Source organism: Dipteris shenzhenensis, chromosome 21 (assembly GCF_047967505.1).
Source record: "Dipteris shenzhenensis isolate YYH24624 ecotype China chromosome 21, Dip_SZ_1.0, whole genome shotgun sequence".
Lineage (NCBI taxonomy): Eukaryota > Viridiplantae > Streptophyta > Polypodiopsida > Gleicheniales > Dipteridaceae > Dipteris > Dipteris shenzhenensis.
This window is the reverse complement of record NC_141616.1, coordinates 32,448,465-32,471,042: the sequence shown is the minus strand read 5'-3', so window position 1 is coordinate 32,471,042 and position 22,578 is coordinate 32,448,465. Positions and strand designations below refer to the sequence as shown.

Sequence of the window (22,578 nt, the reverse complement as noted above, 5' to 3'; positions counted from 1 at the left end):
TCACTGCTAAGAGCATACAATCCACCCACTAGATTTTATTGCTAGTAGCCTAGCCCCTTAAGGTCTTTATATAGCTAGACTTGCTGCCATTCCTCTCCTAATCCCTTTGTTTCTTATGTTAGTTTGTGCAAATTTGGGTGCCTATCGCTGCTAAGAGCACACAATCCACCCACTAGATTTTACTACTGGTAGCCTAGCCTAGCATAGGGGGTCATATACATCATCATCTAGCCATGATGTACGATTAGATTTTTTCCATGGGATAATTTCTCAATCATCGAGGACAAGATCATAATAATTCAATGGGATGAGTGGGGTGTTGAGATATCGAGCTCCACTCATGATATGCCAGGGTGACCGTTGTGCATTTATGTCACCGACTTGTTAGCTATAGATGTGGTTGGTACACCGCCCATGAATAATAGCTAGATGACAGCTATCTTTATGTACTCTAGTTAGTGGCTCAGTTAGTATGCCACCTAGGTTAGCTGAGTTTGGTTTGAGACCCACATATAGGGTTCACCTATTCCTTTTATACTAAGAGAGAGTTCTTTTGGCTTACACAACTAAGAAGAGGAAAACTATTTTCAGCCTCCACTTTTGTGCATATTCCCCCATTGTGTATATGAGAAAGCTGCAAGTGAGACTCCTTACCTCTCTCCCACTCTCTTCACATGGTACCAGAGCTAGGTTCATGGTAAGGAGCTAAAGAAAGCAAACCAAGTTCACGGTGTCTTAGTAAGAGGATCAGTATTGCTTTCCTTTTTTGAGTTTGCGAGCAAATCTCTCCAGGTAGCATAGCTAAAAAATGCAAGAGTGCACTGTCTCTGATTGGGATGCCCTTTGCGGTGTGGCAACAGGGTAGTATATGCTATGGGGTTTTGATTCGAGGCCATTCCGAGGCCCGTTTTGGTGGCGAAAGTTTTTCGCAAGCACTCAAGAAAGTGCCCTATTTTTGTTGTGCGACCACTGTTCTGCAGGTCGGTGAAAAGCTGCCATAGAAATTGCATCGTATGCTTGTGCATAGAGATATTGGGAGTGACAGAATCATTCTTATTGCCTGTTAATGCAAAATCATCACTAGAAAGTGACTGAGTGGTCAAATACCACTTTCTTCAAGTTTGCAAATTTGCCCTTGTGAGGTAGAAGTTGTGTTTTTGGCAGTGACAGAATATTTTTGAAGTGTTCTGTAATGGCGTCTGATGCTCTTTGACAGATAGTCACTAAAAAGCTTGACAAGAACAACTTCCCAGCATGAAAATTTAGAATGATGAATTTCCTTAAGGGAAAATGCTTTTGGGAGTTCATTATTGGAGCTGAACAAGAACCAGGTATTCCTAATGTTCCCAATCAACAGGAGTTGTAGGCATTTAAAGGCTGGCATGAGAGGGCTAGAAAAAATATGTACTGGCTGTCTATCAATATTTTAGATTCTATGATTGTGCATATTCAGGATGCAAGCACATCGAAGGAGGCATGGGATACTTTGACAAAAATGTATAGTACAAATATGCAAGCCAGGAAAATGCAGCTCAAGCAGGAGTTGCATAATGTGCAGAGAGAAAATATGAGCATCAATGACTACACATGAAGGTGAAGAAGATTGCAGATGCACTTGCTTCTATTGGGTCGCCAGTGGAAGATGATGATTTAGTTTCTATGACCTTGAATGGTCTAGGAAAGGATTATGCATGGCCGGACATCCATTGCCGTCCATGAGAATTTTCATGATTTTGGGAGTTGATTGCTCTAATTTTTGAAGAGCAAAGAAATGGTGGTGCATCTTCTTCAAGAGGAACTTCAAAAGAAACTGTCTTCTACTCAAATGTTGGAAGAGGTAGAGGCAGAGGTAGAGGTAGAGCAGGCTGATTTGGAGGCCGTGGTAGAAATCAGAATATGCAGCAAATTCAAGAAAACCAGTCCTATGGAGGAGGATGTGGTAACTTTAGAGGAAGGGGGAGCCAAAGAGGTCATGGTGGATGGCAGAGAGGTCAAAATACAAACAACAATGTTGAATGCTACTACTGTGGTAAAATGGGTCATATGGCTAAAGATTGCTACAAAAAGCAGAATGACATCATGAATGGAAAATTGTAGCAAGGCAGTTATGCATCCTCTAGTAGACAAGGTGATGATAGAAATGAGCATTTGTTTATGGTGCAACACATGACCAATTCTGTGACAAGTGCAGAAGAAAACAATAATGTGTGGTATGTTGACTCAGGTGCGTCAAACCACATGATAGGTCATGCAGAATGGATGAAGGATGCAAGGAAAATGCAAATACTAGGATTTGTGGATACTGGTGATAATACTGCACATCCTATTGTGTAGATTGGTAAAATTCCTTTGTCTATGCAGGATGGGAAAAAGAAATACCTGTCTGATGTATTTCATGTCCCGAATATCACCAAGAACCTGGTTTCTACTCGCCAAATGGTTGAGCAGGTCTTGCAACTCAGATTTAATCCTCATGGATGCTTTGTTGAGGATATGAAAAATAAAGGTCGCTTGATAGCAAAAGGGAAGAAGAAGGGCATGAAATTTACATTGGATGCGGACATGCCTAAATTGAGTGTAGCAATGTTTGCACATGGGACCAATGTAGTTACAAATATTTATATCTGGCATAAACGCATTGGTCATATTAATGTACAGTGACTTAAATTAATGTAGGCCCAAAATATTGTTGTAGGATTGCTTAAGTTCAAGGTTGCATAAATGCATAAGGTATGTGAAGCCTATCAATTTGGAAAACAGGCAAGGAAACCATTTCCTAGACATGTTCAAGAGAGTAAGAGGCCATTGGAATTAATCCACTCTGATGTATGGACTACTAAAGTTGCATCTATTGGAGGTTATCATTATTTTGTCACTTTTATTGATGACTACAACAGAAAAGTTTGGGTGTATTTTATGAGAAAGAAAAATGAAGTGTTTGGGCATTTCAAAGCTTTTAAAGCTATGGTTGAAAAAGAAACAGTGCTGTCCAAATATGGGATGACAGGCTAGAAGCTTATTTCACTTCCTTTGGAGCAGAATGTGAAGCTGAGCGCAGATGCAGGTGAGCTTCTGGAAGTGATCTATATGACTATTACGAGGCCAGATTTGAGCTATGTTGTTGGGTTGGTAAGTTAGTTTATGCAGGCTCCAAGGAAACCGCATTTGGATGCGGCTAGATGCATACTGAGGTATGTGAAGTCCACACTGCAGTATGGACTATTTTATGAGATTGGGGTTCAGATACAGTTGCATGGATACACTGATGCTAATTGGGCTGGTAGTATTTTTGATAGACGATCTACTAGTGGATATGTGTTCTCTTTTGGGAGTGCTGCAGTCACTTGGAGCAGTAAGAAATAGCCTATAATTGCCTTGTCGAGTACAAAGGCTGAGTACAAGGGTGCATCAATGGCTACATGCGAGGCAGCTTGGTTGCATAAGCTACTTTATGATATGGTCAGTCTCCAGATGGGACAGTTGTCATTTATTGTGACAACATGAGCAGTATACACTTGGCAAATAACCCAGTCTATCATGCTAGAACAAAGCACATTGAGGTGCATTATCACTATGTGCAGGAGAAGGTTCTAGTAGGTTTTATTGATCTAGTTTATGTCAGCATAGAGGATTAGGTAGCTGACATATTCACGAAGGCATTGGGTGCAGAGAAGCTATGCAAGTTTAGAGACCTACTTGGTGTGCAAGAATTGGGATTGCTCGAGGGGGAGTGTTGAGATATCGAGAGCTCCACTTGTGATATGCTAGGGTGACCATTGTGCATTTATGTCACCGACTTGTCAGCTGTAGATGCAGTTGGTGCACCACCCATGAATAATACAGCTATCTTTATGTACTCTAGTTAGTGGCTCACTTAGTATGCCACCTAGGTTAGCTGAGTTTGGTTTGAGACCCACATAAAGGGTTCACCTATTCCTTTTGTACTAAGAGAGAGTTCTTTTGGCTTACACAACTAAGAAGAGGAAAACTGTTTTCAGCCTCCACTTTTGTGTGTGCGTAATTAAACTAATCAACCTATAGCAAAACAAAATAATCAGCCCCTAAGATGGTTTAATATAGTTATGTATAATAAGGTACTAGAAAAACAAAACAATTTCAACCACCACGTTGGTTTAGGACAGTCCCAATTTCAACCACTAGGTTGGTTTAGGACACGATCACAATTTCAACCATCGGGCTAGTTTAGGACAGTCAGTACTTCAACTACCGGGCTGGTTTAGCCTCATGGTAACAATTAGACAATAACAATTATATTGCTTTTCATTTCCAAAATGATCAGGCTGGTTTAGTAAAATAACAATATATTGGTGTTCTGTTGCAAAATATATTGTTGTTACTTTCTGTTCAACCACATTAGTTCACGACAATCACATAGCTGGTGTTTTATTTGAACTAACCAAGGTTGCCCAACCACCGGGCTGGTTTAGGACAATTACATTAAGCCCAAGCTAGCCCAGTTTTGGTGTTTGAGTTGAACTAGCCACGGTTGGATGATATTCCAATCACTGAGCTGGTTTAGGATAATCACATTAAGCCAAAGTCCACCAACCTAGTAAACTATCCCAAAGCTCAATCACAAACAACCACTGGGCTGATTTAGGCAACCATTGACCTGCATTGTATCGAGAAATGAAACAAAGTAAACTATACCAGATCTCAATCACAATCAATCATCAGGATGGTTTAGGCAACCATTGATCTGCATTATATCAAGCATGTGTATGATGTGCTTGTCAAACATATTGTGTACCATTTGCTTTCTATAGATGTCCTTGTTATTTGGAGAAACTGTTGTTTTTTTGGTGCCAAAGCGTCACCACTATTGTAATGAATTCCACACTTAGGCTGTCTCTCCTTTTCTTGCATTCTATTGAAGCCCATAGACTACTCGGATCAAGGTGGCCGGGCATTGCTTCTACTCAGTGTGTATCTCTCGATGTGTTGGTAGGGTTGTCACTCTATGAACTTTAGGGTGCAAGCTAAAGATTTTGAAGACTTGAGACTAGTATTCACCTAAATGGCCTAATGTTGCTTACTTGAATACTACCACCAATCATGACATCATAGCTCATGTTCTTTGCTCTGATGGCAATGATCAAGTGCATGCATCTGCAACAACTGGTTCCTACTGCTGTTGTTGCTTCTCTGCTGCAAGGAGTCTTCTTTCTTCTCCCTTCACAAATGTTACAAAAGTGTCTTCTGTTGCCATTTCAATACCGTGCCATTTCTTTCCTTGACCCAGAATCTGGTCCTTATGCCCTGACCAAGCTGTTTTATCTTTCCTGTCTCGTAGCCACTATCTACTTCTCTTCCACTTGTATGAATAGTTCAAGACCAAATTCTAGAAGAAATAGAGAGTGTCTATTGTGACTTTGAATACAATTCAATGGGCCCATAGCACTATTTGAAGCTAGTTACCCCAATCATCTCGGATCTTGGACTACTTGACAGATTCGACACTTTTGTACCAAATTTATGCATATTTTGTGTACACCCATATAAAGGAAAATTTCCTACTTAGCCTTATTTGAGTTTCGTGTGCCATGTTGTTAAAAGGTTTTATTTTTTACACACACAAAAAACCATATTTTATTAACTAGAATTTCACACACAATCCAGTATAGGAATAAGTGTTTGCCATTGTTGATTTTCTTGTTGCATGGCTTTATTGATTTCCATGTCCCATGCTTAGTCGAATCGAATATCCACAATTGGGTGTTTTACATATGATCTCCTATGTTAGTAGCCTATATGAAGGAAACTATGAGTGGAGGCACTAAAATTCTACAAATATTATTTAACGATTCACAAAGGAAAGAATCTAAGAAAATAGTCCTCCCTTGTGTCATACATATTGGTTATGGGCAAGCTTCTTAATGGCACAAACCCCAACATGTTGACTTCCAACATTAATATGCTACGTTATATACCCCCCATGGATATTTCTTAATTATCTATAGGGAATAATTACCCTACATGGGGAATCGGAAAGCCTTAAAAAGCACATGAGAGGACCTCTCTGGTCAATGACTAGCTTGGATCCAAAGATATGTCTTACATCGAATCGCAAGCGGCCAAACTTCCTTTATTATGAGGTTGGCAAGGACTATGCATAGTCCCCATCTAACTCAACAACTCTTCCGTGCATGCCTCCCTCCTTGTGACTTCCTCTCCACTTTCTTATCCCCTCTCTTACTTGCAAGCTCTTGAATTCCTTACACGAGGTCTCCTCCTCCCTCCATTCCTTATGGGCTTCGAGGCCCCTCCTACATAACCTCACCTATGGGCTCATTGATGGACTACTACTGGCTGATTTCCTTAGCATTGCCACTCTCTTTATCCACACTCCCACCAAACAAGATATCTCCTATAGGCCTTCTCCTCTTGTGAAACTTCATTTCCTCCTCCCCCTTACCTAGCTGAGGCCTTTTTGCCAATTGTGATCCTTTCATTCTTGATGGTGATCTACCCTTCTTCCCTCTATGCAAAGATCCGCTATCTACTCCTCCATCTTGCTCATCCTCTCCCACCCCTATCTTCATCCCTTTCCTTTATTAAAATATCTCACAAGTAGTTTTTTCCTTCCTCATCTCCAGTGCCTAATGCCTAACTTCCCCCTCCTTGCATGGTTTCTCAATCACATAATTGCATGCTCGCATGGGTTTTCATACACATCACATTTACACACATGAACATGCATGAATGCCTATCTAAATGTTTGGATGTGTAGAAATGTGCATGCACACACAAGGGCACACGTGTGCAACATGCACACACTTGTATTTTTTATTTTTTCACACAACGTTGCACATGGTTTTTGATAGAAATAATTTATCAGCCGTCCCTCCCTCAATAATTGAAATATGTATAGGGTCATGCATGTGAAATTTTCATGCCCAGGGATTGGGCACATGTATGCATGCTAACACCCATGAGATATAAACTAATTCATAAGTGTAGAGAGAAATGATTGACTTATCTCATTTATACTTTCTTTGTTCTTGCATTGTTCTTTGTAGGTTTTGGCAAGTGAAGTGAATGCGGCAATTGTAACGCTTGAGCATCGATACTATGGAGATAGTGTTCCCACCCCAGATTTGAAAACAGAGAACCTTAAATACCTTACCACAAAACAAGCACTTTTTGATCTAGCTACTTTTCGAAACTACTACCAGGTATGAGTTATGGTAGTGCACAAATTATTTGAAAACACACACACACACACAAATGCTCATGTCTAGCACAACAACATGGTGTGAAGGTTGTATGTCTCTACCAAGAGTGATAATTGATTGAGTGATTTATTGGTTTGTGAAGAATTTTGAGAGGTGATATGCAATCATGTGTGTAATCTTCCACAATATCATTAGATAATCATTACCTTGAGAGAACCCATAACATGTTTTGGATGGTAATCTTTTCATCCTTTGGATGAGGACTAGTTTTTACTTGCTTTTTTTTTGAATCACAGTAACACATAGCATGGTGTTTCCAAGTGACATAACCAAAGCACTTACAAGTAATGCATTGCATTTTAGTAAGTATTTTGAGGTCAAAATGCATATATGTGAGATTAAGGATTATGATTGGCTCCAAGAGTTAGGGATGTGGAACATAAAGCACTCAATTGGCTAGATTTGTGGTTCACACATCATGTGAGCACAAAGGATAAATAGCTTAATAATGTGGATTCTTTGTGATCTATAAGTTCTAGGTCCGGGTTGGCATGAATTCATGGACGATGAAATGATTTTTGTAGTTTGTCTTATCAAATATAGAAACATATTGTTCCATCATAGAACTTCAAATTTAAGATTGTCTAAATCTTAGCTGATGCTGCGGGGGTTAAAGGTCACTGTGCCTTTACCCCGGTTATGTACAATACTCAAACACATATATAAATGAATGAAAAAGAAGATTAGGGTATTCTGCACCCACCAAAACTTGTGTGGCTCTCTATTTCTCTCTCTACCTCTTCCGTTCTTGCTTCCATTGAGAGCACTCTCAACTGGTATCAGAGCTCGGGTGATGTAGCTGAGCGTGCGTGAATGCTTGGAAGCTCAGCAGCTCTATGGGAGGAAGGAGAAGCTCTGTGGGAAGCTTTGTGGGTGATTTTACTTGCATCCAAGTGTGCAAAGATCTTGAAGGAAACTTTGGAAAAGTCACTTTGGTTTTGCGAAGTGATTTTGAGAGCCTGCTAAGTATTTTCAAAGAAAAAGTCGTTTTCAAAGCTTTTCCCTGTTTCGTTCGATGACAGAGACTCCATATTGACTTGTAGAGGAAACTATTGCTTGCTTTTTGTGTCCATTTCACTTCAAGAGATTAGAAACACCTTCATTCTTGAATTTGGGATCATTTCATTGGATTTCTGACTCACTGTGTCAGTTTCTATGTTTTTATGCTCGGGTGTTGGAACTCAAGTTTGGAGCAACCATTTGCAGATCTGTCAGTTCCGATGGATTCAAGAGGTCCTAAAACTTCTATATTGCTCATCATTTTCACTGCGGTGGAGTTTACAAATAGTTCAATTTCCAAAAACGTTTTTCAGTTTGTGTGTTGGACCCAGTGATTGGGACCAGGTTTCCAAAAACATCTGTCCCATTGTGTTTCGACACCTAAAAACCCCTACCTGTCTGTTCTTGTTTGATTTGGTGGAGTATTTTTAGAGTTATAGATCTTTGTGTATTGGATTTTGTCTCTCTGTTATGCATTTTTCATTCTAAGGTTTTGAAACCTTGGATTTATGCCACATGGTAATGGATAAGTGTTGGCTCCCATTTCTCACTCATCGGTTGGGATTTTGGAGTTCCAGCAAAAGAGAGATATTTGTAGACTTTCTTGTTGAGTCTAATTATGCAATGGTGCCCATGTTCTGAGGCATCTCAGGTTCTATTTTCAGTAATGGTCATTGCCATGGGACCATGATTTCTTGAGCATACCTTATGCAAATCACTTTGGTTGCAGTTTGAGCCGTGTGGGCTCATTCGTGGTGTGCATTGGGTTGCAGTGGATGATTTATAGGCCATTTGGATGCATTGAGATCCTTATTGGATGCGCTTATAGGCCCAAATTGCCTTGTGGGATGCTCTTTTTTATGGACGCTTTGCACATGGATGCTATTTTATGTCGAGGGATAGCTTTGACACATTGCAAGTAATGCACTGATAGTGTTATGCTCTCTTGGATGAGATATTATTGATGCATATGCCCATGGACGGTGTTTATTCTTGAGCCATTTGGCACTTATTGGCATTTTGGATTGCCATGCAGTTGGCATTTTTTTTGGGCCAGATTTGCTCATATGGATGCATAGTACATGCACATGAGTCAGCTGCATCTTTTGATGCTTTGAGCTTTGAGTTTTGGTGATAGTTCACTCTATTATGGCATACACATTTGGGTGCACCTGGTATTTAGTGTGATTCTCTCTTGCAGGCACTAGCATTTGGGATTTTGATTGATTTGCAGCATGGCATCCTCTTCGATGTCTAAAAAGGAGTTTTTTTAGCATTAAAAAGTTTGATGGGACAAAGTTGTCTGTGGAAAGAACAGATAAGGGATGTGCTTATTCAAAAGAAGCAGATTAAACCTTTAGGAGGTATTGAAGCTAAGCCTGCGGATATGTCTGAGGATGATTGGAATATGCATGTTGTACTCTTAAATGATGAAATACTCTTGAGGTATTCACATATTAATGTATGGATGCAAGGTACAACAAATATCTCTTATGCATAAATATATTCATATTTAAGTTGGATGTTATGGATGAATTTCACAAGTCCTATTTCTCCTAATATACGTTCTTGAAATGATACCTATTGTGATGACTTATGTGACTAGATGTCCACATCCTAACAATAGTTTCACAATTTCTATTAGAAAACATACATCAACAAGGTATATAATTCTAAATTAAGTTTCATGTGGGGCACACATCCAAGTTTGGATAAAGATTCATGTGGGAAACATATCCAACTCCATATTGTTACTTCATCTCCAGCACATTATTTTTGTGAATATAAAGAAATAACAACTTGGACATTCCTAATGGTTACATTTTAGAATTTAAGGACTTTATAAATTACATGAAGCCCATTATGTTTTCCAACTTTTGGTACTAGGTCCTAAGTCTTTATAAATTCTAAACAATATAAAGCTCATTTAAGTGTAGTTATTTAGTTTCTTTAAATGGCTTTGTTTTCTCCAAAGGGCATCAAGCTAGGGTGAGAGATTTATTTATGTGAAAATATCAACCCATATATTATTTTTTTAAATCTCTTTATTTATCAAAATTAAAATTAAATGCTAAAATGACAGATTCTTTTTGGTACAGGATCAAATAAGAAAGAGATTCAACCTCTCAGCAAGCTTTGAAAATGCATGGATTGTTTTGGGAGGATCTTACTCAGGGGCAATGAGTGCTTGGTTTAGACTAAAGTTTCCACACCTTGTGCGTGGAAGTATATCAAGCTCTGGTGTTGTAAACACAATAGAAAATTATCAAGAATATGATATACAGGTAATGCATTGATAATTTACTATGGGTGATACATTCATGCATTCAAACTAGTTTTTGTTTAAATATAAGGAGGAAAGTAATTTATAAATAGATTAGTGGAACAAAAAAAATTTTCTATGGGTGATACATTCATGCATTCAAACTAGTTTTTTCTTTAATGTACATAGGGAAGGAATTTATACACAAATTAGTGGAACACCAAAAATTTCAGCAAAAATGTACAACAAATGCTTTTTACAAAACATAATAAAGCTAAGAATAAGTAGAAGATATAATTTAGTGTAGATGATACATAATAGAAGTAAAATAGGAAAATATATGTTTTGCATGCATGATTACTTTTGTGATAAATTTATAGCTAGAGTTTGATAGACAAGCACATTATAAAGACACATACATAAATATGGAGACTATTGGATCATCAAAAAGTGTTTTCTATACAAAAAGAAAATTCATGGAAATGTATAGAAAATCAAGTGGATGCATTCCTCCAAGTACTTCTCATTGTAAGTCTTGTAGATGATGAAAAAAAGTGCATATAGAAATATAGCTTTTTGTATATATATATTTTAAAAATTGATGGTTTCTAAAACTAATCAACAAAGCACTAAACTATTGTTCACACTTCAACATGAAATTATCAAGATTTCTCTAAGATGCATAAAAAATACTATAAACATTTTGAGAATGAATCAATACTTTGTTGTCCTTGAATAAGAGTGAACGATGACATCATGTGGTATAATACTTAAACTCGATTTATCGATAAAATGTGACTCTTACTAATTGCAAGAATTAGGTTATATTTGCAGCTTTGAGACTGCACCCCCCATGGCCCCAAAAACCACCCTTTTTCCCCAACACACGTGCCACACACACATCACATTTTTAGTCTCTCATGTGTGTGCGTGCATGCATGCATGTGTGTGTGTGTGAGAGAGACTCCGAGGGAAGTGGGGGTCACTCATCATGTGAGTTCAACAGAGGGATATTTTATATTTCTAAATTTAACAACAATTAACATACATAAGGGAGTATTTAAAATAGTTTTGGAAAAAATTTATTGATTTGTATAGAAAAAGGGTAAATTTAATTAATGAAAAATTCACAAATAAGGTATTTTAAAAATGGGCCTTGAACGCATGTGATATAGAGCGTTTGTACATAGTGATCCCCCTAAGGTGAGAGAGAGAGAGAGAGAGAGAGAGAGAGAGAGAGAGAGAGAGAGAGAGAGAGAGAGAGAGAGAGAGAGAGAGGTATTGGATTTGATTAAAAACATGGTCTTCACCATTTTGAGTGCAGCTTGGCATATCTCTAGGTCCAATCTGTGGTGGTGCATACAAAGAAATAACTAGACAGATAGAGGAAGGACTTGCAAAGAATGCAACATACATCAAATCACTTTTCAATGCTGTTCAGGTATTGGATGATCTCTTGTACTTAGACAATATCATAGCTAGCTCCAAAGAATTTTTCGTGAGACTTTTTTAAAGAATAAATCCATATCCATAAGAGATATCTCATTCTGTATTTCTTTTTCTTTAACTGATATTCACTTGAACGGTTCTATGCAAATTTTTCTATGTGTATGTGTGTGTGTGCATGCATGCACTCATGTGCGCATGCATACATGCATACATGAATGCATGCATGTGTGTTGTGTGTGTGTGCGCGCACATGCACGTGCACGCACAAATGTGCACATGTGCCTGTGTGTGCATGTGTGTGTGCACATGCATCCGTGTTCGCACATGATTGAAGATGATTATTTGATACAGTTAGTGATTATATTCATATATATCCAAGATTGTATTATATGTATATAAATTAATTTAGTTATGTGTGAGAAAATCAAAAGCCATTACTCAAATTCCACCATACATGTAACTGTATATAAATAAATAAATAAAGATATATATACATATATATAAGTAAGAGAGAGAGAGAGAGAGAGAGAGAGAGAGAGAGAGAGAGAGAGAGAGAGAGAGAGAGAGAGAGATGCTCACGTGGATTCATGGAATCATACTAAGCTAGGAAAATTTGCAACAGCTATCTGATGGTGACTTTGCTGGGCTTCTTGGAGTTTTCCCTGCTGCGGCGGTAAGACCTAAGCATGAACTTTATAAATTTTAAGAAGATATTGTATTTATTTCACTAATGAATCCATTTAAGTCTTTTCTTCTTTTAAAAAATGGAATAAATTATGCAATTTCAAACTAATTGATTTGTTTAAACTAAGCATACTATACGACATTTTCTTGACATACTAGCCTTGGCCATCAATGAAATTTGTGTTTCATAGGTCATTAAAATCAGTATTTAGATATGTAGGACACTCTATTAAGATAGGTCAAATTATGTTCCCATGGTAGCTATCAAATATCAATAGGTATATCTTTTGATGCCATGTGCAAGTTGAAAATATCATAAACTGTACTATTTGTGTAGCTAGATTTTATTTGATTTCATATAGATACATGATAAGAAAGTGCTAGAAGCATGGAAGACTAGTCTATAAGTGGGTCAACTTATAAAGCCATTATTTCTTCATGCTATAAATTTTGTAAAAGATCAAGTTTAGGTCTCATATTCTCACATTGTCTTCATTCTAGCCGCATTTTTTTTTTGTGTGTGTGTGTGCATGCGTGCGTGCATGCGTGTGTGTGTGGTTGTGTGTACGTGTGTGTGGGTGTGTGTGGGTGTGTGTGCAAGTGCATGCATGCAATCCTATTATTTAACTTGCATTCTTGGACTTTCTACACCCCCCCCCACATGGGCCTATCCTACTTGGAGGGAATAATCCAATATAATATCGATCTTCACCTATTTTATATTACTTCTCCCATGGTCCTTGGGCTATATCTCACTAAATGCAAGCATGGGACTGCCTAGGTGGAGGGGTGGTGCATGGAGGACCCATGCCACCATATCATTTTATATTATTACTACCATGGATTATGTACAATGCACCTTATGGGTACTCTTACATGGAAGGGTGGCACATGGTCATGCCCTGCCACCTCAACCCTGGGCCTTATGCACACCATATTTTATTATACTATTGCCACATATACAAGCACACACACATATTTACGCCTTTTACTTTGGTCAAATCTATCCATAATAGTACACGTGCATGCATGCATGTGTGTGCGAGTATGTGTGCGTGCATGTATGTGTATGTGTGTTTGCACATGTGCATGCACATGTGTCTGTGTGTGTGTGTGTGTGTGTGTGTGTGTGTCTGTGTGTGTGTGTGTGTGTGTGTGTGTGTGTGTGTGTGTGTGTGTGTGTGCACATGTGTGTGTGTGTGTGTTTGTTTGTGCATCTGTGCACTTCCATTGACCAAGGGATTAGAAGTGTACGAAGGAGCATACTCCTCTATGTGGGATACTTGTATGTTGTGTTGTACAATAGGACTTATTGAGAATTTATGGGCAAGGAGACCTCTCATGCATAGGTTGAGACACATGGTCCTCACTCCTAGCCATTTATATGATCTTCAATCCAAGGGTCAAGTTTGAATTCATGATAGAGCACTCCTAACCATCAAATCAAGGAGTACATCCAAGGGAGGGGATGAGTCCTAAATGTGCTTCAATCTAGGCCATAGATCAATGATGGATCCAAGGGAGGAGGTCAGTGGGTCAGCTAGATGATGCTATTTTTCACACCACTTTTGGCTTTTAGAGTTGGAAAATTCAAAAGGGCTCTATGCTTTTGGCCAGGGGTGCCAAGTGTGGTACTTTGTGTCCCTTACATGTATCAGGGGTGTTTGATCATGTTGTTGCAATAACCAAGCAGCCAAGCACTTCTTTATGGCATTGCCGGCTGGGCCATATGAGCCAAAATGGGATGAAACTCTTATGCCGTTTGGGTTATGTACCGCATTTGAGTTTCTCTGATTTTCAATTTTGTGAGCACTGTCTCTATGGGAAGCAGAATAAATTAGCCCATAAAAGAAGGGGAAAGAAAGAGTTTGAAAAGCTTGATTTGGTGCATTCAGACGTATGTGGTCCCATGCCTTCACGATCATTAGGCGGGGTTGAATACTATGTGACATTCATTGATGATGCAACTAGGAAAGTGTGGGCTTATGCTATAACTTGAAAGAGTGATGTGTTCCAGGTATTTCAGAAATGGCTGGCCTTGGTTGAGAATCAGCCAGGTAGAACGCTTAAATGCCTACAGACTGACAATGGTGGAGAGTATCTCTCTCATGACTTTCAGCATTTCTGTGATACATGTGGGATTAAGAGGGAGCTCACATCCGCTTGTACTCTAGATCAAAATCCAGTTGCAGAAAAGATGAACCGTACCATTCAAGAAAGGTTACAATGCATGCTTTCCAATGCAAGTCTTTCTGGTGGTTTTTAGGCTGAGGCAATGAAGACTGTAGTGCATGTGATCAATAGATCACCTAGTAAGAGTTTGGATGGTGGTATTCTTGAAGAGGCATGGAGTGGCAAGAAGCCGCGTTACTCTCATTTTGTGTATATTTGGGTGTGAGGCATATGCACATGTGCCAAAAGAGCTTCGAAAGAAGCTAGATCCTAAGTCTAGGAAATGCATCTTTCTGGGTTATGGTGAAAGTGGACAGATGGGCTATTGTCTCTGGGATCCAGAAGCAAAGAAGATTATATGCAGCCATGATGTAGTCTTCAATGAGAAGAAGATAGCATCACCCAAAATCTTGATGCATTTCCAAAAGAGGTGTAGGTAGTACTGATGTTGATAGATCTCAATGGATAGGTGCAATTGAGCCCAAGTAAGTGTGGATTTTGGCTCTTTCTAATGAATCTTACCATTTTAAAATTGTCATGTTTTTCATGCAAACTTGAGATTCTCATACACAATCTCATTCTCTTCAAAATTTAGAATTTTGGGGAGTCTTGTTAGGAAAAGAAGTATTTTTTTGTGTAAAATAGATCAACTTTTGACAACATTTAAGGAATCTATTGAAAATATACCTTTTGGTTGGCCATTTTAATGTCTCATTTCAAAAGTAGCATTATCTACAATGTGCATGAAGATTCACAAAATACATTTATATGTACCATAATTTTCACCCTATAAATGCATAAGCTAAGGTAGGTTTTTACCTCTAATGATGAAATTTTCATTGATTGATTTATGAATAAAATACATTTTAATACTATTGAAAGTTTTAATGTAACAACATTTTGTAGGATCCATAATTTTAAGAAAATCAAAACTTTGCATAGAATGTATTTTTTTGAATCTATGTAAAAAATGAAAAGAAACAAATGTCCATGTTCTCATCAAATGAAAATTAAAAATTAGCTTATCTTAAACTTTGATAGTTTCTTGCATATATATAATAAACATGCCATGAATGACTTTTCTATAACAAACTATTATAATTTATATTCATATGGATGTTTTGAGTAATCTAATTACTCTTTTACTATTTTTAGGTTCAATATGGAGATCCTTATAGTCCGTGTACACCCTTGCTAGAGGCGATAAAAAATGGAACAGATATCATGGTTAGTATGTGCTCAAATAGTGATTAACCATGCATCCAAAATTCTATTTTTCTAGCGAAAACTTGATATTGGATGTGAATTTGTAAATTTCATTGATGTTTTTACTTACAAAGGTAGTTTGTAAGAGAGTATATGGTATTTAGAAAATTTGATTGAAATTTTTAATTTTCAAGAAAATATTAAACTACATGCCTCCTCTTCCATAATTCTAACAATAAATTTAATGATTGTCTAAAAAACTATCTAGTGAACCTATCTATAAGACTTATAGAGAAATTTTATGGAGAGGAATTGATTGTGTGACTACTCAAGGGAGAAGGGGGGGGTGGCACACAAAAATAATGTGACTATACACGAGTTCAACATAAGGAAAATTTTGAACTATGTTTTGAAAAAAATAATTATAAAGAAGTATCATGTAAGTTTTTTAAAAAAAAAGTCAGACTTATATAAAAAGTGGATGTCTTTTAATCATACATTTTTATAGATGAATTTTTTAAAAGTATGCTAAGGTTAAAGAACGTGATATATGGGGTTTACACCTAGTGAACCCATGAGTTTGGCTATAGTACCGTACCTATATTAATCGCAATGTGAAATACCATAGAAGTATTTGTGTTCCCATAGGCCACAAGTATGGAATACTCTCCCAAGATTAGTAGACCTATGCATTGAAAAATAAAGGTGAAATTGCAATACTCATAAAATGACTTCTTTAAGGCATAACTATTTATCAGCCACATGTAGATGGGGTATTTTGATCTCTAATGAATTATTACCTTTTAATTATGATAAATGTGTTAAATTACATGGGCACAGTGGAACAGAAACCAAACAAAGAATAGGAACAAACTTTTCCTTCAATACTGATGTAGTACAGATGATGGCTCCATCCACCCGTGCGCTCCCATAGTGGAGCTTAGATGGCAATCTAGACAAGCACTAGGTGAAGAGCTACTAGCTGGAAGATCTAATCTAATATGAACTGATCTAATACAATGGACTAGGGAGGTCGCCTCTTTATAGCTATGAGGTTGGTAATCGGATCAACATAGTTGGTGGAGTCAACCAGTCGACCTAGTCGGTGGAGCTGACCAGTCAACCTAGTTGGTGGAACCGACTAGTTGTCCATGGAATATCTAGGAAATATTCCCTATACCATCACCTCTGGCCCCCTTGGGACACCCCAGCTGGGGGCTAGCTGGCCCCCAAGCCCCAACAAGAATAAGGGCCTCCCACACAATTACCTTTCTACCATCAATAGTCTCATTGATAGACCTCATCTAACATGCAAGTTAGGATCCATCCAGTGTCCTGGCTCACACATGGCTTCTCCTCATATGGGCGCCTTACAACTTGAGCACGTTGGACCACTAGTGGTTACTAGGAGGGTGGGGCATTGAGCATATCTAACAACCCCCTCAATGTCCACCCATATGTGAACTACCTTCTCGGCCCAATGCCAAGTCTCTGAAGATGACCCTGAAGCTGATCCTTCCCGAGTGCCTTGGTGAAGATATCTACTCCATTTTGCTCTGTTAGATAGTAGACCAGTTCCACTATCCCGTCCTCGATCAAATCATGCACATGGTGATACTAAATCTCTTTATGTTTTGTGCGCACATGAAACACTAGATTTTTAGCAATTGCCATGCAACTTTGATTGTCACACCTCAGCACAGTTGTCTCATCCTCTTGCACTCCCATGTGCCATAAGATCCTCCTCTGCCACACTACTTCACATGCAGCAAAACATGATGGAATATCTCAAGGTGTATGTCCTAGGCACACCTTGGTTTCTATGTGTGTGTGGTAGAGGCACAGTTAGGTGCCCATAAGCACTGTTAGGTGGTGGTAGAAGCCACATAGGATGATTGAGAGAATCTAGGAGCAGATTGAGGAGATGATTGTGGAGCTCAGAGGTCATCAGTGATGTCAGTGATCATGTAAGAGGTGCCTACTTAAGGACCTCACCTTTCTTCATTGTATAAGCAAGAATTATCAGTTTGTGTTCACTTCATTCTTTCCCTTCAGTTCACCAACATGGTATTAGAGCCGTATGATCCTCCTTAAGCCCTAGTTAGGTGCCACATCATCATCTTCTTCCTCACCTCCATCTTCCACCTTCCCTTCCAAAGTCGGTTTTGGAAGTGAGAGTTCTCTTCAAACTTGCATTCTCAACATCTCATCTTTCAAGAGAGTCTTCCCAAGGTCAGGGCGAATCTGCAAAACGAGCTATATAAGCTATCTCACCATTTTTGGGGCGGCATTATCTCAGGACGCTGCATCGACCTTCTTCCTAGTTCTCACTGTGGAGAGCAACATTGTCTAATTCCTTCCAAAGGGAGTTGGGCGACATCACGACTTGCTGCTCATCAAGTTTGAGCTCATTTGGAGCAACATTTAGGTAGATTTTGTCAAAAAAACTAGTCCACAGTTCTTCTACAATGCTAGGCATCATGTTTATCTTCTATGTGATTCCTTTCTGAGGGTGAAGCTCTACATCTTTACCTTCCTCTCTAGTGCAAAACACCTTTGGATTTCGACCTCTACATGATGAATTGGAGCAGAGTTCTGAGCTGCCTCTTTGGCAATGAAAGCTTGACTATGCAAGTCTAAGTTTGACTTTGGACAGTCAAAGTTTGACTGGTAATTTGATCAAGATTTATTTTCAGTCTGCTATGCTCATTTTCTAGCATCTACTTGGTCATCTTTTGCTTAGACATCTTGCATAAATGTTGCTCTGACTAATTGCCTTATGCTTTGACATTTGCTTAAGTCACATAGAGAAATCCAAGTCAAAGTATTCAAGTAGTTACTCTTTGAAGGATTATTTTTTATTGCTCATATTTCACTTGTAAGGCACTAGACATTGCCCTTGGGTAAGACCTTGCCATGGAAGCTAAGACCTTTTTTGAGAAGTTGGATGGAACTAATTTCCATACTCGGCAAACAAAAGCCAAGTTTATGCTTTTGAAAAAGAAGATATGGAATGGAAAGAAATCTACAAAAGAAAAAGCTAATTGGTTGATCAAAGCCAAAAAGGAAGCAACTACAAAGCCAGAGACTGCCAATCTACTTTCACTTGATGTACCTCACAAGATTATGCCTTTTGAATCATTTCCATATATGCTCCAGATCTCTCTTTTTTATGTTGAGTCAAGGTACTCAGCCTAGAAAGTCCTCAAAATGAATGGAATAAACTATTGTGTTCTTTGTAAACACCTCTGGTCACCATATGATGTAGGCCATGTATATGTGTTTTGCTCCATGGTACCTCCTGCAGAAATTGTGTGCATGTACATGCAGGGGAGATAACCATTGGAAGGTCTTTTGTTTACTTCACACCCTTGGGAACCCCTTGCTAGCATGAGAACCTAGCCATAGATTTATCCTTGACCACCATGAGATGGCATGAGAAACTATGAGAGTAGATGTATCCTTGACATAGCCTGAGGCATTCCCTTGAGGGGGGGTATGATGGGATATGTCAAGGTGTATGCCCCAGGCACACCTTGGTTTCTATGTGTGTGTGCTAAAGGCACCTGTAGTTAGGTTCCCATAAGCACTGCTAGGTGGTGGTAGAAGCCACATAGGATGATTGAGAGAATCTAGGAGTAGATTGAGGAGATGATTGTGGAGCTCAGAGGTCATCAATGATGTTAGTGATCATGTAAGAGGTGCCTACTTAAGGACCTCACCTTTCTTCATTCTATAAGTAAGAATTTTCAGTTTGTATTCACTTCATGCTTTCCCTTCAGTTCACCAACAAAACATGCTGCCTTGTACTCAGCCTTGGTAGAAGACAATGCCGCGGTTGGTTGTTTCTTACTGATCCAAGAGAAGATACCTAAACCTAAAGAGAAACAACATCTAGAAACTGATTTCTTGGAATCAACATCTCCAGCCCCCAATCTGAGTCATAATGACTAGACAAGGAAGTGCCTGTACCATAGGTGATGCCATAATCAAGAGTGCCCTTCACATACCAGAGCACCTGCATCCTTGCATTCCAATGATTCTCCCAAGGATTATTGGAGAACCTGCTTAAAACACCAACAGCAAAATTGATGTCCGGTCTGGTGTTGCACAGATAGATGAGACTGCCAAACAAATTCCTATACCTTCTGATGTCTGCTAGTGGTGAGGCATCCTCCATAGACAACCTTGCATTTGCCTCCGTAGGTGTAGCTATCTCCTTGCACTCGAACATACCAAATGCCTTCAAGATCTCCCTTGCATATTTTTGTTGAGAGATGAAGATCTTGCCTGGCTTGCCAGACTTCAATCCCCAAATAGTAGTGCATCAAGCCTAAGTCTGCTGTCATCTCAAACTCTGTGCTCAACACCTTTCTAGTCTGCTCGATCATGTCTTCATAGTCACTTGTAATAAGGAGATCATCCACATATAGAACAATAATAGCAGTTTTTCCACCTTTCCTGTACACATACAAGTTAGCATCTGAGGCACATAATTTGAAGTTTAATTTACGAAAGAATTTGTCTATCCATTGGTACCATGCTCTTGGGGCCTGTTTCAGCCCATACAGAGCCTTCTTCAACTTACATACCTTGTTCTCAGAATGGGGGGCCTCAAACCCAGGTGGCTGAGCCACGTATACCTCCTCCTTGAGGTCACCATTCAAGAATGTTGATTTAACATCCATTTGATAAACTGGCCACTTTTTATGAGTAGCCACCAATAGTATTGTGCAAATAGTGCTCATTCCGGTAGTCAGAGCGAAAGATTCTTGAAAATCAAACCCTTCAACCTGTGAAAATCCTTGCGCAACCAATCTGGCTTTGTACTTTTCCAAGTTCCCATTGGCCTTGTACTTTACCTTCCAAACCCACTTGGTGCCAATAACCTTTATGTTAGGTGGTCGATCTAGTAGCTCCCAAGTTTCATTCTTCATGATGCTATCATATTCTACTTGCATAGCATTTTTCCAATCTCAGTCTGCAAGTGCTTCCTCCAAACTTGCAGGCTCCTTTACTTCTACAATAATCTCAGCCATCAAGGCCACATTGACAATGTGGGTAGAAGCCCTCTTTGCTCCTTGATTCTCTAAGATTGCCTTGGTCCATTTGCATGCTGCTCAATAGACATAGGCATTTGGTTATCATGGTCATAGTGCTGCCTTATCCATTGTGGCAATGGCTTTTCCGGTGGTGTAACAATAGGTTGGTGACTTATACCTTCATCATCTGATATTTCCTCCTCCTTTATAGCTCTTGGGATAGGTCCATAGTGAATTACCTCTTCACTTGATGATAAAGTGGAAGAGCTATTCTCTGCCTCCACTACATGTGGCTGCTCCTTGAACACCACATCGCGGCTCGCTATGATCTTCTTTTCCTCTTGGTCATACAATTTATAGGCTTTCTTCTCATTACAATAGCCTAAGAAGATACATTTGGTGCTTTTTGGTTGTAGCTTGTTTCTCTTTGTCTGTTACATGCACATAACATTCACACCCAAACATTTTGAAGTGGGAGACAGATGGCTTCTTACTGTTATAAGCCTCATGTGGTGTTTTACCTCAGAATGCCTTTGTATAGCTGTGATTAAGGATGTAAACTGCAGTATTGACAACCTCAGCCCAAAAGTGGTTTGGTAGTCTAGCACCTTTCAACATACACCTCCCCATCTCCACTGTGGTATGCATTTGGCATTCAACAACCGAATTTTGCTGAGGCGTATGTGGTGTCGTTGTTTCTTGCTTGATCCCTTTACTCTTGCAAAAATGTCCAAACTCTGTAGAAACAAACTCACCACCACCATCCAATTTGATTTTCTTCACTTTTCTCCCTGTTTCATTTTCAACCAGCTGTAGCCATTCTTTAAATTTACCAAAAGCTTGAGCCTTTTCATGAAGAAAGTACACCCACATCTTCCTACTATAGTCGTCGACAATCAATAAAAAATAGGAAGATCCCCCCATTGAGGCCTGTGTAGGCATCTTACTGCACAAGTCAACATGCACCAACTTTAGAGGAGCTTTTGCTCTATTCTTGCTTTCTTGTGGGAATGCCTTTCTCTATTGCTTGCCCATCATGCAAGCTTCACATTGTTCTTTGATTTCTGTGACTACAGGTAAGTGAGCAATCATACCTTGCTTTTGCATCTCCTTCAGCACTGCAAATCCAATGTGGCCGAATCTTTCATGCCAAAGTCTGCTTGTGCCCACTCCAGTGGTGGCTGTAAGAGCACTTAGCTCATACAGGTTGTTCCTCCTTACTCATGTGCCAAGAAGATTGCCTACACTATCCAGAATTTTTTCTCCTATCTTATTGAACCTCACCTCATGGTCAAGGTCAGTTATGGAAGCAAATGATAGCAAATTTCTCTTGATTTACCAACCGCCATGGTGATGGGTTCCTATAGAGGCTGCATGGAATAATATACACCCTTCTTGTAGGTCATGTGACAGGAGGCACCACTATCCAAAACCCATGAATCAGTGGTTGAAGCTTCTTGAATTGAGGAACACTCTTCCTCAATGGCCAGAAATAGATCCAACTCTG

General features: G+C 39.0%; 1 protein-coding gene across 1 annotated transcript in view; it reads left to right on the top strand.

Moving 5' to 3' along the window:
- Positions 1-22,578, top strand: part of LOC147888754 (putative serine protease EDA2) — a 116,268-nt gene that overhangs the window by 40,314 nt on the left and 53,376 nt on the right. Inside the window, exons 3-7 of the mRNA XM_087392358.1 lie at positions 7,041-7,196; positions 10,355-10,540; positions 11,843-11,959; positions 12,590-12,640; positions 15,979-16,050. Coding sequence (XP_087248484.1) covers positions 7,041-7,196; positions 10,355-10,540; positions 11,843-11,959; positions 12,590-12,640; positions 15,979-16,050 — 582 coding nt within the window. The remainder of the gene's footprint in view (positions 1-7,040; positions 7,197-10,354; positions 10,541-11,842; positions 11,960-12,589; positions 12,641-15,978; positions 16,051-22,578) is intronic.